The 16219-nt window shown below is 32.7% G+C and overlaps 1 protein-coding gene across 1 annotated transcript in view; it reads right to left on the bottom strand.

Moving 5' to 3' along the window:
* Positions 1 to 16219, bottom strand: part of cped1 (cadherin-like and PC-esterase domain containing 1) — a 76806-nt gene that overhangs the window by 33983 nt on the left and 26604 nt on the right. Inside the window, exons 5-14 of the mRNA XM_073838074.1 lie at positions 14251 to 14335; positions 14015 to 14171; positions 11137 to 11267; positions 10461 to 10533; positions 10136 to 10300; positions 9058 to 9162; positions 8738 to 8889; positions 6728 to 6781; positions 6424 to 6606; positions 4427 to 4595 (exon numbers count right to left, since the gene is read on the bottom strand). Of these exons, the coding sequence (XP_073694175.1) occupies positions 4427 to 4595; positions 6424 to 6606; positions 6728 to 6781; positions 8738 to 8889; positions 9058 to 9162; positions 10136 to 10300; positions 10461 to 10533; positions 11137 to 11267; positions 14015 to 14171; positions 14251 to 14335 (1274 nt within the window). The remainder of the gene's footprint in view (positions 1 to 4426; positions 4596 to 6423; positions 6607 to 6727; positions 6782 to 8737; positions 8890 to 9057; positions 9163 to 10135; positions 10301 to 10460; positions 10534 to 11136; positions 11268 to 14014; positions 14172 to 14250; positions 14336 to 16219) is intronic.

The following is a 16219-nucleotide window of genomic DNA, read 5'->3' as shown; positions in this document are numbered from 1 at the left end:
TTTGTGTGTGATCTGTGCCTTAAAGTGATAGTTCACCCAAAAAATTACAATTCTGTCTTTAATTACTCGCCCTCATGTTGTTCCAAACCAATAAGACCTTCATTTATCTTCGGAACACAAATTAAGATATTTTGATGAAATCCAAACACTTTCTGACCCTGCATAGACAGCAACGCAACTAACTAAATTCAAGGCCCAGAAAAGTAGTAAGGACATTGATTAAATATAATTTTTGTGCACGAAGAAAACAAAAGTAAAGACTTTATTCAACGATTTCTTCTCTTCTGTGTTAGTCTTTGACGTGTGTATATGGGCCATTTTACAGAATTGGTGCAAACTGCTGTCCCACAACCAAAAAAACAAGCTTAAATGCTTTTTAAAAAGCATAGAATTGTCCTGTAAAATTGTTACTATTGAAACAGTCACGATCGAAACATGTCATCACTGTTAAGGTAGTGACTAAAGGAAACACATAATCTTTTATTTGGGGGAATAAACCACATTTTAGTACAGTTATATAATTTTTTGTGTGTTTTAGTAGTGTTTTTACAATAAAATAAAATTGTTTTCTGTTTAAAATAAGATTTTTTTGCTTTTTGCTTTTTTTGTATTGATTATTACACCTAATTTTGACTTGTTTTTTCTGAAAACAAGAAATCTATTTTTACTTGTCTATAAAATCCTTCTTCATTTAAGAAGTTTTAGATATTTTGGCTGGAAACAAGACAAAAAATCCAAGTAAGAAAAGCATTTTTTGCAGTGTACTGTAGTAGGGAAGTTTTGTCAAAAAAAAGTATTCTGAATTATCAGCTAAGATGTTATCATAGTTTTTGGTTCAAAATCTAATAAATCCGTAACTTTGAAATCAGTATGATCAACATTTTGCCTTTTTGCAAAGAAAAAATGGATTCAAAATGCAACAAATCTCATAAATCACACTTGAAATATTGTTAAAATTATGATTGGTCTTGATTTACCTCTGAGTAATGTTAATAAAATAGCAATATTTACAATTTAGATGTAAGCAAAATCTTAATAGGTCAATATAACCCTTCTAATTAAATTATTATTTTTTTGTGGGAGAAATTTGGGGAAAGGACAAATATTCCAAAACTTTCTGAAAATACAATATGAGAATTAACAGCACACTTACTAGAAATGTGTACCTTGGATAATATACAATTTGCATACATACTAAATTTGTACAAAAAGACACTGATGTTGACTTTGGAACTCTTCTGTAGAATGGCCCATCTATATGAATTCCATAAAGAGTACAAGGATGATAGGTTATGCTTCAAGTCATGCTTAAATAAGTAAATGAGTAAAAAAATGCGAACATAAGCTTTCCAGCTGTATGCTTTCAAAACAGTGGACAATTCATCAAGCTTTGCGCTTGCATTTATTTGCTGGATGGGAAGTCCTGTGTGTATTAATGAAATACACAGTGAATTATGCTTTGACACATACAGATTGGACACATCTTTTGGTCACTCGTCAACAAAAGTTTGCTTTCTGACTATACCCATGTGACTCCTATTCAGAAAATACTAATGCTGCTTTTGGTTTTCGGTTTGCACGGAGAGAAGAGTTATGAATGGGTTTGCCTCATTGTAAATAAGGCCTCAGACAAACTTGTGATTGGTCTTTGAAGGGAAACGTGATAAAATGCTCGATTTCAAGCCCATACTGTACTCTAGGGATAAAGGGATAAATGAAGGAATGTTGCATGTAAGAACGGATCGGTTCTCAATCTCAGTCCTCACACACATTAAGGACCAAAGAGGGACATTAGTTGGTTTGACTGATAACTTAACTATTCCACACATACAATCAAAATCTCTAGCTGTTTACACCTGACATTAATATCTGTCTTGTGTCTCAACAGAAAAGAACTGAACAATTGAGAACATCTGGAGCAATCTGTTTTATTTCCTATGTTCGTTTTAGAAAAAAACAGCTAGCGAATGGGATTAATTTATTAAGAATACTCACAGCGCAACACTAGGAAGGTTTTGAAGTTCTGAAACTTTATAGAAAACACTCCAGTAACTCTCACACCTAGCTTATTTACGATGCTTGAGACAGCAAGTGGTTGATGCTCTCTGAAGCTCCAACCAAACACGACTCCCTAGGGATGATGCTGTCATCAACACATCATGACTGGAGATACACAGCCATAAAACACTCATTATGAACTGGCGTGAGCTAGAAGTCACGAACACTGTCACTCGCTCATGTCCTTTCGCCATTCTGTTGCATCACTTTGATCTAGTTAAGCATGAAATACAATGTAACCATTAGGAAACAATAAAAACATTTGAAAAAACTTTGGAAGAATTTAAATCATGCCTAATTCAGTCCCATCCGCACCAATAATGGTAACTATAAATAATTATAACAATAATTATGTGTGATAGCCATTCGAATGCTGTTTTTTAAAAGGTACTCCTTTGTACCTAAAGAGTCCATATTGATACCTTACAGAGACATAGTGTACATTATAGTATCTAAAAGGTATACTCTAAAAAATGCTGGATTTAGCCATTTTTTATATTTTCTGCACTCTGAAAAAAATGCTGGGTTATTTTAACTCAAATGCTGAGTTCAGCTTGTTGGGTCATTTTATTGGGTTATTTTTTATATGTTTTACCCAGGTTCTGGGTAGTTTTTTTTTTTTTAATTGCTTTATTTGGACAACTTTAAAGGTGATTTTCTCAGTATTTAGATTTTTTTGCACCCTCAGATTCAACATTTTCAAATAGTTGTATCTCAGCCAAATATATCCTCAATGCATCAATGGAAACAGTGTTGTTTTTGACAACCATCTTAGATTTAGTCTTGGTCTTTTGTCTTTTGGACTAAACTGCTTCTTAGTTTTAGTCAAATTTTATTCACTTCTATATGTGATAGTTTTAGTCCAATTTTAGTCGACGAAAAGTCAAAAAGGTTTTAGTCTAGTTTTAGTCGACGAAAAGTCAAAAAGGTTTTAGTCTAGTTTTAGTCAAAAAAAGGGAAAAAAGTAGTCTTTTAACAAATTAATGTAGGTCAGTAAGTATTTTGCTGTTGGGTAGTGTCACTTATAAGTTCTGAAAATAGCAGATCTATAGTTCAACACAATGTGAGCTTCCGGATCGACTATTTTCACCAATAATTACAATAATGAAGGAATGTTTTAGAACATAAAAGACAAAAAAGGATGGAATGCTAAAGCGGCTTGCCATACTAGTATAGCAAAGAGTATTTAATGCTAAAACGGCTTGCCATAGCGTCAGATACTTTTTAAGTTTTAATTGGCATGCACAATAAGCGGAAATGTCATGCATTTTAAACGTCTGACGGACCACCCACTAACATTTTCGTCTATTCTCGTCTCGTCAACGAAAACTCACACACGTTTCGTCATGTTTTAGTCATCAACGAGCCATTTTTATCTCGTCATCGTCTCGTTATCGTCATGAAAAAAAGTGGCGTCAACGAAATGATTTCGTCATCGTCATCGTTGACGAAAACAACACTGAATGGAAAGTTATTTATTTAGCTTTCAGATCATGTATAAATCTCAATTTAAAAAAAATTGACCCTTATGGCTGGTTTTGTAGTCCAGGGTCACATATATGAACAAACCCCTTTGTAAAAACCCTCAGAATATAGCGATAAAACTGTGAAGTTTGGTATATGTACAGTGAGTACTACAAAAGTGGAGATATGTGGCTTGGAGCAGGAAAAAAAATATATCATTTTGAGAAAAAAATAAAAAGATAGTTGTAATTGAAATCTACAGACTCAAATGGAAAACCTGGTATGAAGGAAACACTTCTAGGCGTATTCTGGATGATTTCTCTCCACTAGTCTAAAAAAAAAAAACTTTATGAAAGCCAAAAAGACCAAAAACTCAAAATTGACAGATGCATTTTTGCCTCTGGTAAAAACATACGTAGGTAAATATGGGTGAATATAAATAGAAGCTATTAAATCATTTCTCAATTTCAGACATAAATATATGCACACACACAACATGAGTCAACACTGCGTGGCAGAAACCTGCTGTGATCCACTATAAATGCGAGTCTACGATCAGCACTATCAGCTTGCACTGAAACCTGAACATCCACGAGAAAGAAAGTGCCGGAATGACTCTGTTTTGAATGGAGTGAATCCAAGATGGAAGTCGAAATCTTCAAATTGACAGTTTCTTGGTTCGCAAATCGCAACCAGTTATAAAGACTTCACTGCATTAAAAATAAAATAAAATGAAAAATATGAGATCCACACCTCCTCTTGTGGACTGTAAGAATGTCCAGTGCTTAAAATACCTTAGGAATGTAACAAAACTTCATAAGCAAGCCGACAAATTCCTTTTAGACAGATGTGTGTGTTAGTGTTTATGGGAAGAGCTGGTGAAAGTGTGTGTGTGTGTTTGTACCTGCACAAAGCTGCACATCACATACTCATCAAACATTGGCAGACTGGGCCTGCTTTCGCGGTATATGTGCAGATTGTATATCGTCATGACGACAGGCTCTGCCTCTGATTCGTCCATCACCAGAATGTTGATTCTGCTGTTGCCCAGGCCAACCGGGTAGTTTGCCATCCTGAAGAAAACACAAAAAAGTTCAGAGAAACTCGGCGTATTTGATCACATATGCGCACACACACACTCTCACCCTTCACTTTTGGGGTTACTGATGTCATGACAGGGGAGGAGGATTACTGTGGATTAAAACTGGGTCCCAGTCAACAGGTGACCCCTCACTCGTGGACAAATAAGGCTGTGCTTTCACAAAACCTTGAGAAAGGAGACAGGCCAGACTGGTTGCAGACGGATCAGTCAACCCTTTGCTTTCTATGTGGAGAACTATTAACCAGGCTTTAGTCTTGCTCTGAAACATTCTTTTATAAAAAGTGAAAATTTGCAGTTGTTATCAATATATATAAGGTGTTATTTATGTGATCTAAACCATTACATTCAGTGGTATAATCTTATGAAATCAGGTTGATTCAGTCGTATAAAATAATGAAACATTTTATAACATTTCATAGATTTGTATAGTACAAAATTATAATTTATGAAGTAACAAACATTTATTTAGTTTTGAATAAAATCATTTATTTTATACATTTTACAAGTTGCCTGCGATTCCATTAAAAAAACTCTGAATGCAGGAAATTTGAATTACAATTTCAGTATTTTAAACAATATCTATCTGTCTACATACATTATCAAGTTACATAAATTATAATGAAAACATTCTGGCTCAAATAAAACCATTCATTTTAGACATGAAACATTTTATAAGTTGCCTGACAAATCACAAGACACGTCTCATAAAAAAAAACTGTATGCATATAATAATTATTTTATAATTGAATATTATTTGTTATCTATATATCTATTAAAAATTATTAACACGTATATTATTCATTTTTTTCTAAAAAAAAATTGTTGAAAATAGTATTCTCTCTTGCTCTCTCTTCATATATAAATAATTGTATGAAACATTTATTACATTTAAAATATTTTGTCTCGAATAAAACCATTTATTTTAGACATCAAACATTTTAGAAGTTGCCTGACAAAACATGACACATTTATCTAATACTTTATAATATTTCATAGATCTTTTATAGTACAAAACTGTAATTTTATAAAATAATTAAAATAAAATATTATGTTTTAATACAATAATTTATCTATCTATCTATCTATCTATCTATCTATCTATCTATCTATCTATCTATCTATCTATCTATCTATCTATCTATCTATCTATCATTAAAATTAGCATTAACATAAATTATTAATTTGACCTAATTTTACTCTAGGTCTTATTTTCTCACTAATAATTTAATTTTAAAATCTTACTAATAATAATTTATTTTGAATGGCCATGTTATTTGTTGGATACTCATTTTCCCTGTTTTATTAATGCCCAAGCACTAAAAAAAGATTTTTTATTTCTTTATTAATGCCCAGCCTTCAGTTGTAATCTTGGGTCAAGGTCATCTTAAAGTATGCAAAAGCTTCTTTTCCAGGATTACAGGCTGTAACAGAGTCTAATAGACAGTAATCAGGGATTTTAAATGTACGTGTGTGACCCGCCAGGCATGGGAAAGCAAATTCAGAAATTAATCTGATAAATCAATCAAACCATGAAGTCAGTTTGAGCTGACACATAAGAAGCCAGATCTGATTACCAAGAAAAAGGAAGCGACGGCACTACCGTACCGCAGACCCTTTGTTCATTGTATCCCAGCTCAGGCTGCTGTGTTTTACAACACTGACTGCATGTCCCAAACGGTGAAGTTTTCATGTTTTTTTTATCTACAAAATGTAATCTTCAAGGCTAAATTTAAAAGCCACAATATTAATTCTACAACTGCAAGTTGCATATGTGGTTTTGCAATTTGTGCTTGGTTTACCTGGGTCCACGATGTTCGTCTAGGTGAATGTGGCAGTGAGGGCTGACTGGTTCTGGCCGGATTCGAATGGTGATCACATCAAACGGAACCTCAGCTCGATATTCCTTCTCCCAAGCGTTAAAATCTGGCATCAGCACCAACGGAGGGTCTGTGTACAACTGCCTCAGGTGAGGATCAACACACCTCCCTTGAAAACAGGAGGCACATTTAACAGTCTATTTTCGCATTAAGTAAAAACAGGTGACAAGTCAAATGTGTACGTGTGTAATTCATATAAACAGGCTAATATGTTACCACATGCTACTTGCCTTTTCCTGACAGTGTGTCTGATGCCTCTAGGCTCTTTGGGTCATCAAAGCTGTTGGAATTACAGAAAACAAAGCAATTTTTAGGAGAAAACTCAACAAGTGCTTTATAATAGTTGGTTAAATGCTTTTAGTTGGTTTATGGCTTTTCCCTCTCCTTTTTAACATCTAAAAACAATGTGCTGGCTTGAAAAAGTGTCTTAATTTGTTTGAGAGGCAATCAATCTTTCCTTAATGATCTTTCGTTAATGCTCAAAAGACCGTTATATCATCTTGAAATTAAGAAAGTCCCAGTTTGGATTCCCATCAAGCCAGACAGATGCAGACAATTTACTTTCCACTGTCCAACAAACACACAAACCCAATCATCACAGATACCAAGAACTTGCATGGCTCGACAAGAAGTTTTTTGTACAGATTTGTACACGCCTACTCTATGTTTTCACTGGCTTTCACTAAAATGAAACAAAATTAACTTTTTAAGTACTTAAACTAAAAATATATGTGAAACAGAAATAAAGCTAAATAGAAACTGAAAACACCAAAAGCAAACAAACTAACAATTAAAATTAAAACTGAAAAGAAAAAAATTAAATAAAAGCTAATTCCAAATATTAATAAATGTGATATAAATAATACTAAAATAACACGATTTGAACCTCACTGACTTTCATTATAAAGATAAAAAAAAAGATAAAAAAATACGTAAAATAAAATAAATACAAAATAAAACTAAATAAAATAATAATTATGGGCTATGGTGATTTTATGATGCTTTTTCATTGTACAGAAAAGAACAGGGTTCATTAATAAAATAAAAAAAATAAAAAAATTAAAAAAATTAAAAAAAATAAAAAATAAATAAATAAAATAAAATAAAATAAAATAAAATAATTGTGGGCTATGGTGATTTTTATGATGCTTTTTCATAGTACAGAAAAGAACAGGGTTCATTATTAAAATAAAATAAAATAAAATAAAATAAAATAAAATAAAATAAAATAAAATAAAATAAAATAAAATAAAATAAAATAAAATAAAATAATTGTGGGCTATGGTGATTTTTTATGATGCTTTTTCATAGTACAGAAAAGAACAGCATTCATTATTTAAAAAAAAATACATAAAATGTTAAATAAAATAATGCATTAAAAAAATAACAATAATTATGGGCCAAAGTGATTTATGATGCTTTTTCATTGTACAAAAAACACAGCATTCATTATTTAAAAGAGCTATGGTGATAAATAAAATAAAATAAAATAAAATAAATACATTGTATGGGTCAAAATGGTCTATTTTCCTTTATGCCAAAAATCATTAGGATATTAAGTGAAGATCATGTTCCATGAAGATATTTTGTAAATTTCCTACAGTAAATATATCAAAACTTAATTTTTGATCTGTAACATATGTTTCTAAGAACTTCATTTGGACAACTGTAAAGCAATTTTCTAATAAATCAAGTTATAGTTAATTTATAAATCTCAACACTGTATTAAAGGACACTTGTATTTTCATTTAAGTGTCCTTTAGTAAATGTAAAAGTAACCATTTTTAAATGTGAGCATATCCGAACATACTTCTGCAGGAAAATGCAAATGTTTATTTGACAGCAATTTATTTGACTGTAAAATAATAATAATAATAATCAGTCAATAGGGCTTTTGTTTTTCTCAGGTTTTTTTCACAGAGACAAAGTAATAAAAAAAAATGAAATAAATAATAATAAGACATCAGGAAGTTTGAGAGTTATTGTGGGTGAAAGACTGTAAAAATCAATGTTTTGTCTGGACTGCAGGAGACCCAAAGCACCACAGGCTTAAATCAGCAAGACACCACTGAGAATGACTGAATATAAAATAATGTTTTGTACGATATTATCTCCAGAACACTGCAGGATTTTTGCACGCCTGCAGAATAACTCATTTCATCACTGGAGAAAGAATACGATTTGATAATATGACCTGGGGAAGTGTTGTGTAAGTATGAGTTTGCGTGCATGTAACCTTTCAGTCTGATGATTTCTGGTGTAGTAAAGGCTGAGCTCTTGGAGCAAGGCCATTAGAGCTGGTCTCCATCCATAATCCTGTGCGCTGAGGGACTCTGTCTGGATTAGATCATGGCCGAGATCATCAGGAAGAGGAGATATGGGGTAAAGCTGCCAACAAACACACACACACACAATTTATTTAACAGACAAAAATGCACAACAAGGACATACAGGTTTATCATGTGATAAATTTGTGCCTGTTAGTATATATTTATAAGCTGTAAAGTCATCAATATGCTATGAGTATCTTTAAAAGTGCAAAAAATGTGTCTTTACCAGCTGAAAGGATCCGGGTTTTTTGAGGTGCTGATTAAACTGCTGCAATAAATGCATCTCATCTGGCAGCAGGCAAAGACCGTTTGGCCCTTCACAGTCACCGTACTGCATGACAAGACAATACTTAGACCACAGCAATATTGATATGCTTGAAAACATTACTGTCCTTTACAAAGCAACATAAATGAAAAGGAAATGGAACAAAATTAATACAAATTGACTGTTTGTAAAGCATGAGAAATGACTTTTTTAATTTACTTTTTATTAAATGTGCCTCATTCATGCACCACAGGCAGAACAAATGTCTTTGCAAACCGTCTATAAAACCATGTTTTGGACTGAAATTAATTGTCTATATTTTCACTGGCTAAATAAAAAAAATGCTAAAGATGCTAAATTAAAATGTAAATGAAGAAAACATACCAAAAAAAGTTGTTGTTTTTTTTTTTTTAGAAAAATTTACTATTTTAAAATGCACAAATATCGGAAATTATGCTATTCTGACATTTACTTTCGGAGGAAAATGCAAACATTTATTTGCAAATTATTTGATTGTAAATCAAAATGTGATATTAGCATTAATAATAATAAAAATAATAATGGCCAAAAACAGAATAATCACTCAAAAGGGCTTTAGATTTTTCAGGTTTCATAACAGACAAAACATTTGTGAGAGTGAGAGAAACATGCATGCATTTATGCAATTTGTTCTGCTTTCTGTTTAAATAATAATGTTTAAAATAACATAAACAAATTTCTGCAATCATATCAGTGTCCTAAAAAAGGCTGTTTTATTTTAAGATGTCTCATGGGGCAAACATGTTAAGATCAAACTTGCCGAAAACAAACTTTATCTGAATAAAACGTGTTATTTTTTCTCCGTCATGGAAAAAATTTCAACCATTTATTTCTACAGAAGCTTCAGTAACTAAAACATTTTTTCACAGGCTTACATCCTTTCTTATATCCATTAAAAAAAATAAAAAAATAAATAAATGAATGAACGAATGAATCAAAAATTGTGTTATCTAATTTACTTGGATATAGTAATATCGGGAAAAACTGAAGTGCGTTTTACCTTTTGGTTCTCTTCCTGTGTTCTAAATGGCAAACTTGACTCCACAGCCTCGCTGTTGCATGCTGGGAAAAGCAGTTTTAACACATCCTCCAGCATATACTCTTTGGCTATCTGTCCATCAAAGTGAGGGTCCTTCATTCCGTCAAAGTGTAGATCAGTCTGAAGCTGAGACAGAAAGAGAGCAGACAAATAATAAAAGCGAATGTGTACTGATATGCTGCCATCTACTGGTCATATTTGAAACTTGCACAGCAGACAATCTACAGTTAAAGTAATATTTAGACCTCTGTCCTCACCAAATAAAATTCAAAATGTGTATTCTTACCTTCACCACTACAGGATGAAGAGAAGAGTTATAGTGCAATGAGAAGGTCATTAACTGAAAACAAAGCTGACACCTATAAGATAAAAACATAGATAGATAAACTTTCAAACTAGATACACATTTACTGATCAAAACACATGTACACCATAAACTCATAGATATAGTACACTGCAAAAAAATGCTTTTCTTACTTAGATTTTTTGTCTTCCAGCCAAAATATCTAAAAATTCTTAAATCAAGAAGAATTTTCTAGACGAGTAAAAATTATTGTCTTGTTTTCAAAAAAAAAAAAAAAAAAAAAAATTAAGTGCGTTTTTGCTTGAAACAAGTAAAAATAATCTGCCAATGGGGTAAAAATAATAATCTTGTTTTCTGTTTGAAATAAAACGTTTTTGCTTACCCGATTGGCAGATTATTTTGCTTGTTCTAAGCAAAAGCTCACTTAATTTTGACTTGTTTTTTTCTGAAAGCAATAAAATAATTTTTACTCGGCTAGAAAATCCTTCTTGATTTAAGAATTTTAAGATATTTTGGCTATAAACAAGACAACAAATCTAAGTAAGAAAAGCATTTTTTTTGCAGTGTATATAAATAAAAAATAATAATAAAAAGGTAAAAAAATGTATTCTTTTTATCACTTTGGGTATTTTCTGGTTGAAGTGAGTGTATTTATCACCTGGGTGATGAGCTGCTCTCTTTTGTGCTTAATAGTGCAGCTTTGAGGATGTCACTGATGACGTGATTCATTTGCTCAATGGCCTGATGACAGAGAACAGGACCCAGTCTTTCTCTAAAGAACACCTGCAACTGAAAGAGAGAGAAGGTCTGAATCAGTCACAAAGCTGAGAGGCAAACAGAGAGATCTCATTACTTCATCCTTCATCTTCTCTAAACAGATTGAGCAGAACACTGCAATTCCGACACTAGAAATACGGTTCATCAATACTGATTTAACACTGACAGATATTCTCCCATCCACAGCTGGCGATAAGAAATTTATCCTTATAACTCGATAACCACTAGATGGTGACACAAACCATACAGAGACTTGTTGACAGTTCTTAAAACTTCATTTTCAATCGTCTATTTCTGGTTGAATCAGTTATATAGCTATAAAGTAATAATTTCAAAGTCAGCTTGTCAATTTTCCTATTCAGTTTATGTCATGTTTGTAATTTTGTAACTGTGCAGTTATTTATCAACATCTCAGTGTTTGATTTTAATAACATGTTTGTCACAACACTAAAACCATTAGAATGTATTTGGTATGTCAATTGTGAGTGATTTACACACATACTAGTATCAACGCATTATGTCATGTCAGAGAAACCTTTCTATTGTACAACAACAGACAGGAGGAAGCTGATGAGCTCAGCTGAAGTGTATTGACAGAGCGCTACCATTAGATGGCAATGGAAGAACATTAGTATGTTATTATACAGTACTACACACAATGAGTAGTAAACATTGGACAACATTGGATTTTTACATATGTGACCCTGGACCACAAAAACAGTCGTAAGTAGCACATGTATATTTGTAGCAATAGCCAAAAAATACACTGTATGGGTCTAAATTATCATATTATATTTTTCTTTTGCCTAAAATCATTAGGATATTAAGTAAAGTTCATGTTCCATGAAGATACTTTGTAAATTTTCTACTGTAGACATATCAAAACTTAGTTTTTAATTAGTAATATGCATTGCCAAGAACGTCATTTGGAGGCGACTTTAAAGGCGATTTTCTCAATATTTCGATTTTTTTTTGCACCGTCAGATTTCAGATGTATTTCCAGAATAATTGTATCTCGGCCAAATATTGCCATCTTAACAAATCAAACACCACGGAATGTTATTCATTCAGCTTTCAGATTATGTATAAATCTCCATTTTAAAAAAACTGACCCTTATGACTGGTTTTGTGGTCAAGGGTCAAATATAAAAATGTTTTTTCAAGCATCAAAACAAATTTAATATAGCTTTATTTATTTCCCTTTTTCATACATTATAATGCACCCTGTTTAATTTTATTTTTCTCAAATAAAATGACTATTTTCACCATGATTTACAGACAAAAAAGTAATTCAGTGTACAAGTAGTCGTCAGTCATTTCAGGCAAATTTAGAACAAAAATCATTAGATGTCATTAAGAGACTCTATTAAAAGATCACAGTGCAAGCCTAAAATACTAACTAACTGTCACTTGCTACTATTCTTCAAACCACTAGGTTTTACCTATTTGTCAGCAAGAAGTTTTTAATCATTTAAAATAGAATCAAATTATTCTTTCAGATATTTTAATAAGTACAGGTCAGAATAAGTCACACTGGAAAATTATTTCACCCATATTTTGACATTTTATCTTCATGAAAGTTGTGAAACATTAAAGTAGACACTTTACTTGCATTTATTATGCTTTCTGTGTATAAAAAAATCACTTTTGTAAATTGAATTCTGATGCAGTCTCCAAAATGGGCATCTCATCCTTAACCCTTATATAGATTTAGCTTCGATTATATGTGACCCTGGACCACAAAACCAGCCTTAAGTAGCATGGGTTTATTTGAAGCAATAGCCAAAAATACACTGTATGGGTCAAAATAGATTTTCTTTTATGCCAAAAATCATTAGGATATTAAGCAAAGATCAAGTTCCATGAGGATATTTTGTAAATTTTCTAATGTAAACATGAAAAAAACGTAATTTTAGACTAGTAATATGCATTGCTAAGAACTTCATTTAGACAACTTTAAAGGCGATTTTCTCAGTATTTTGATTTTGTTGCACCCTAAGATTGCAGATTTAATAGTTCAAATAGTTGTATCTTGACCAAATATTGTCCTATCCTAACAAACCAGATGAGCTATAAAGATCAGTTTTTAAAAATGGACCCTTATGACTGGTTTTGTGGTGCAGGATCACATATAGCTTTATTTTTTTAACTTCTAATGAGGATGTCACCAAAGGCAAGTTTTGTCACAAGGACACACACTGTTGCACACAAGCGCCCCAACACAAAGTTTTGCATAAGCTATTGCTCTATATCTCTCTACAACCAGAGGGGAACGAGCATACTTTATGAAGACTTTATAGTGATCTGCTTGTTTGTCAGTGCTCTTTTATCAACCCTTGAAACTCAGTAAACCTGATCTGTCTTATATTAGATCACAATGTGCCCTCCAGCTGTTTACAAGACTCTGACTGAAACCTCTTCAGTAATCTGGCATTACACACACACACACGCACACACACAACGTTAAACTGCAATAAGAGCGGTGTTATGCAGCTGTGGAGGCCTAATAAACATCACATGGAGAATAAATGCTTAGCCAGGTCTTCATCATCAGTAAACTGCAGCACAGGGATCCAAACTGCAATATTAAGACTGGAAAAATCTCATCTGATCTGATTTAAAAATATAAACGCTTATTGAAATAGCTAAAAGGCACCTAATAATCATTTCTAAGCTCATTTGAGTATTGAGACGCAGATATTGTTTTAGTTTGACTGTAATTGTTTTACAGCTCTCACTCTAGGAGAATGCTTTCTTACCTCAGTGGCATAACTAGTTTTATCCAAGTGGGTTTTGACCAAGGCTTTGCGGTGGACAAAAGCGGTCAGCGGTGTTGCCGAGGTAACCAGGACGTATACGTTTATGGTGGCATTCAGGTCCTGATTGTCTGAGCGGCTGTTTGTGATTGGCCGCCTCCTGTAGGATACAATCACAATTATGGTTGACATTGCAACATTTCTGGATGGACATTTCCTTCAGATGTGACTTTACTTACCATTCATTTTCATCAGCATTTGGGGTTCCCTCTTGTGGAGATTTGGAAAACGAGCATGCAGAAGGGCGTATTGGTAACGTCACTCCTGAGATGGAAAACAGACAGGAGAAGAGCACAGAGACTGAGTTCAGGCACATTGATTTCCTCTGGGAGGAAGACACATAGCACATGCATTGACATGAAGGCCAAAGATACTTTAATTCTTTCCACAAAGACCTCCAGACATGTGTCTGGACATACCAGGTTACAAAAACCCTGAGTCCATGTTTCTCACATGCAGGCTTTCCTTCTGTGATTAGTAAACTGCAGCTTTGTTCTAAAACATAGTGAGATTCCTTGCTTCTGTCCATAAACAGTTGATGTCAAAAGATTACATCCCCCTTTCAGAATCTGCAAAATGTTAACTATTATACCAAAATAAGAGGGATCATACAAAATGCATGTTATTGTTTATTTAGCACTGACCTGAATAAGATATTTCACATAAAAGATGTTTACATATAGTCCACGAGAGAAATTAATAGTTGAATTTATAAAAATGACCCCGTACAAAGGTTGACATTGTTAAGTGGTAGTTGTTCATGAGTCCCTTGTTTGTCCTGATGTTCTTTAGAAAAATCTTTCAGGTTCCACAAATTCTTTGGTTTTCCAGCATTTTTTGTGTATTTGAACCTTTTCCAGCAATGACTGTATGATTTTAAGATCCATCTTTTCACAGGACAACTGAGGGACTCATATGCAACTATTACAGAAGGTTCAAATGCTCACTGATACTCCAGAAGGAAAAAAACAATGCATTAAGAGCTGGGGGTGTAAACTTTTGAACAGAATGGAAATGTGTACATTTTTCTTATTTTGCCTAAATATCTTATTTTTTAATTTAGTACTGCCCTTCAGAGGCTAGAGAAGATAGTTACATGTTTCCCAGAAGACAAAATAAGTTAAATTTACCCTAATCTTTAAATTCAAAAAGTTTTCACCACTGGCTTGTTTTAAGTCAGATGTGACTTTAAAAAATGCCATTTTCCAGTTTTCTCCAGCCACAGTCACAACAAACATTGAGTCACAAGACATTTTGCTCAAGCTGCTTCTCTTAAACTGAGGCATTACAGCGATCTGTCAATCACAATAAACAGCGCCGAAACAGCATTTATAATGGTAATAAAATGGTATAATAGTATGAACGCAAAGTAAAATTTTTAGCATCATTACATAGACTTCAGTGTCACATGATTCTTCAAGAAATGCTGCTCAAGAAATATTTCTTATTATTATCAATGTTGAAAATAGTTGTACTGCTTAATGTTTTTCTGGAAACGCTGATAAATTATTTCCTCAGGATTCTTTTTTTAAATAAAAAATTCCAAAGAACAGCATTTATATTTGAAAAATATTTATATATTTTTAACAATATAAAAGCGTTTACTGTCACTTTTGATCAGTTTAATACAACCTTGCTAAACAAAAGTATTCATTTCTATGGCTGATTATTTTGGTGTTCGAGTAATCGAGGATTTTTTATAATCAAGTACTTGAATTTAATCAAAAAATCGAGAAAGCCATGCTTTATTCACTTCTGAAAGTGCTAGAAGTTGCTTAAGTTTTGTCAGATGTGACTTAAATTTAATTTTCCAGTTTTCTCCAGCCACAGTCACTTTTCAGTTTTTTTCCAGCCACAGTCATAACAAACATTGAGTCACATTTATTGCTCAATTTACTGCTCGAATACTGTCATAAAATGGTATAATAGTATTCCTATGATGTATAATAGTATTCCTACCAGCATCATAAGGTCTTTACTGTCACGTTCGATCCATTTAATGCATCCTTGCTGAATAAATGTATTCATTTCTAAGGCTGTCACTATTGATTATGTTGGTATTCAAGTAATCGGTCAATTATTCTGACGATTAATTGAGTACAGTCTAATAATGATTTTCATGGATTCTCGCCAGTAAATCGACATACA

The sequence above is a fragment of the Garra rufa genome, chromosome 4, assembly GCF_049309525.1.
Source record: "Garra rufa chromosome 4, GarRuf1.0, whole genome shotgun sequence".
Classification (NCBI taxonomy): domain Eukaryota; kingdom Metazoa; phylum Chordata; class Actinopteri; order Cypriniformes; family Cyprinidae; genus Garra; species Garra rufa.
This window is presented reverse-complemented; position numbering and strand designations above follow the sequence as displayed.